Source organism: Phaethon lepturus, unplaced genomic scaffold, assembly GCF_000687285.1.
Source record: "Phaethon lepturus isolate BGI_N335 unplaced genomic scaffold, ASM68728v1 scaffold21830, whole genome shotgun sequence".
Classification (NCBI taxonomy): domain Eukaryota; kingdom Metazoa; phylum Chordata; class Aves; order Phaethontiformes; family Phaethontidae; genus Phaethon; species Phaethon lepturus.
The window spans coordinates 413-3,430 of record NW_010511483.1 but is presented as its reverse complement, the minus strand read 5'-3'; the positions used below and the strand labels follow the sequence as shown (position 1 = coordinate 3,430).

At 53.8% G+C, this 3,018-nt stretch overlaps 1 protein-coding gene across 1 annotated transcript in view; it reads left to right on the top strand.

Annotated features, from left to right (window-relative positions):
- Window positions 1-2,185: 2,185 nt before the first annotated feature.
- Window positions 2,186-3,018, top strand: part of LOC104618546 (membrane primary amine oxidase-like) — a gene marked incomplete at its 3' end in the record, with an annotated part of 1,240 nt that continues 407 nt past the window's right edge. The window contains exons 1-2 of the mRNA XM_010284176.1: window positions 2,186-2,485; window positions 2,526-2,991. Of these exons, the coding sequence (XP_010282478.1) occupies window positions 2,186-2,485; window positions 2,526-2,991 (766 nt within the window). The remainder of the gene's footprint in view (window positions 2,486-2,525; window positions 2,992-3,018) is intronic.

The window sequence follows — 3,018 nt, the reverse complement described above, 5'->3', positions numbered from 1 at the left end:
GGGCAGTAAGGCCTGTGGAGTTTGTCCAGTTCTCTTAAACTGCTGCTGTGCTGCTTAGAAAATGACCATCTGTAATTGCAGCCTATGCCTTCACTTTTAGGGACTTGGCATGCAAAACCAAGAGGCGAAGTCAAAACTGAATGATCTGCTCTTTTTGTACTTCTCTAAGGCAATGTCAATGTGAGTGTTGTGCATGCGGCCTCAGAGGTTTGTGCAGCAGTCTCAGCTCAGCTGTGTAGGTGTGTGTTGCAGCGGAACACTTGTTGAATTCCTAGTGGGCAGGAGGTATGTCCTGGCTCTGCTCTAAACCTTAACTGGGGCAAAGCGCTTCCTCTCTGTGCTCTGAGTGAAATGGGTATCATGTTCTAGGCTTACACCAAAAGGGAATTTTTCTTGCAAGCCTAACTGCAAGTAATCCTTGAAGCCTGGTTGACTTCATGGATTGAAAGACTGATGTGGAAGTTGGTGCTTCTTTGCTTAATTTGGGGCTAGTCAGAGGCGTCTGATTCTGCCGCTGGAGGCCGGTTGAAAGCTGATGAGAGCAGTGTACCTCTGAAACCTGTGGCTGTTGCATCCCATGTAGCCAAGGCTCTCTTCTCATCTGTCCTGACTCTCCCCATTGCTTGTGTCTGTGACACAGAGTGAGCCCCTCTTCTGGCCCAGCGGCCATGTGAATTGACTGCTGTGGCTCTGCAGGCTTTGCTGGCGCAACGGCCAGTGAGGCAGAGCTGACACGTGCTGGCACGGAGTGGACGTGTGTGTTCCTGACCTGCACAGCTGCAGCCTGGGCTCAAGAAGGCTGAGGCTGCCAGTGGTGGTGAGGATAATGGAGTGTGTCCTATGGCAACGTGGCCTTCTGCCTACCAGTGTGGTGTCTGGTAAGCACAGCTGCAGGACTGCGGAGAGGCTGATTCCAGAGCAAGATCTGCTGCAGAGGAAGAACTGGAGACAGTGCTGGGGCTGGGTGGGGGGGGGCCCGTCTCCCACCTGGAAACTCTGACGGGAGGAGGAAGAGGAGGTCAGGGTGAGGTGAGGTGAGGCTGGCAGCAGGAGTGGAAATGTTGGGTTGAATCTCCAGCCCTGGTTCTCTTGGATGCCTTGTGCTTCTCGGCACCAGCTCAGGGACAGGCAGGGATGGGAGCTAAAGCAGTGTGTCTTGTTCCCCCCAAACATCTGCCGCGTGGCAGGATGGAGCACTGAGTCCTGTTGTCTGGCCTCCTCGTTGTGCCAAGGCCTTTCAACAGTGCTGTGAGACCAGCAGACTCACCTTCGGTGGGGATGGCAGAGGGCAATTGTCACAACCCTTGGTAGAAATCCTGGAGGTGGCCGCTCAGCCTGGGCAACGATAACCTGTCAGCAGAGCGGTAGCGAGCACTGCCATCGGCTGCCTGCTTGGATGCCTCAGGTTCAGGGCAGTTTTGTCCTGGAGGAAACTTCTCGGAAGCTGCACCTCAGTTTATCTTTGAATTGAGGCAGAGACAAAAGCTGCATGATCTTGTTTCAGTGGAATGCTGGGGGATTAATTAGTTCGTAACTGTTGAGAGGTGCAAACTAAGAGCAAGTTGTTCACAGCTTCTTGGGGCCTGAATCTCATCCTGAACTACATCTCTCCATGGCTGCCAAGGTTTTTCTACTACTACACAGATAGATATGTTTTCAGCACAGGCTTCCATGTGGAAGATTTAATAAAATAAAAGTAATTCCACTTTTGGAATCAGGCTGCCAGGGAGAATGTTTACAAGGAAGCAGCCTGATAAACAAGGAAATTTGGTGAGTTGCGAAGAGGTGAAATTCTACAGTGTGGCAACAATTCCCAGCTTGTCAGAGCCTCACAGTGGTCCCAGCCACCTCAGGCTGACTACAGGATCTTCATTTTTACAGGCAGCCTCAGGAAGCTAGGTTGGACTGAAAAAGTAACAGAATTATGTGAAACTTGTCTGAGTCACTGACCCTTCATCTCCACTAGTTCTTTCAGGGCACTGCTCGTGGAGGACAGAGGAGGCTGCAGCTGAGAGAGGAGATTTGCCCTTTCTGGTCACCACGAATTTCAGATCTCCACCCCTAGCCTCTCCCAGTCTTTTGTACTTTCCGTGTTAATCCATCCAGTGCAGCGTAAACTGACAGAGGCAGCAGCTAGAAACCCTGCTCTGAAAGCTGCTGTGAATGCCTCAGGACCAGCAGCAGCATGCATGTGAAAACTGTGCTCATCCTCCTCGTTCTGGCTTTAGCCACGATATTTGCCTTAGTCTGTGTGTTGCTGACCAGAGGAAGGGCCCCCAGCACCTGCCAGCACCAGCCCCTGCAGCCGGAGGACACCGATGACGGCCAGAGCCTGGTCTGTCCTGATCTGACGCCCGAAGAGATGGTGCAAGTGGTGCGGTACCTGCAGGGAAACCTGGGGGTGCAGCTGGTTGACGCCTCGCATGCAAAGCCCTCCGACAACTGCATCGCTTCCGTCGACGTGCAGGTCCCTGCCAAGGCAGAGGTGCTGCGGTTCCTGGATGGTGGGGGGGCGCCTGGCTGTGTTGTCCTTGGGGACCCAGCCGGACCCCAACATCACCGAGTATGTGGTGGGTCCGCTGCCAACGCCAGTGTATCACCGGGACGTCACGGTGCAGAAGTATGGGGGGAAGGTGCCATACCACCGCAGACCAACACTGGCTGTTGAATACAAACAGGTTGCAGGGTTTTTAAAAAGCCAAGTGTTCCCCACAGCTCCATCCTTCATGCGTCAAGTGATGGAGTATGATGGAGCTAGTCTAGCAGCCCTGACAGCTGCTCCCCGTGGATTCCAGTCTGGAGATCGGATCACCTGGTTTGTTCTGTTTCAGAACGTGAGCGGGTTCTTTGTGCACCCGGTGGGGCTGGAGGTGCTGGTGGACCACAGCAGCCTGGACATCTCCCGGTGGGCAGTGAGCAGGGTCTTCTACAATGGGCAGTACTACAGGGACATGGTTCAGCTGGAGAGTGCCTACGTGCAGGGTCGCATCAGCGTGGAGAAGGTGAGGAAGGCGACGC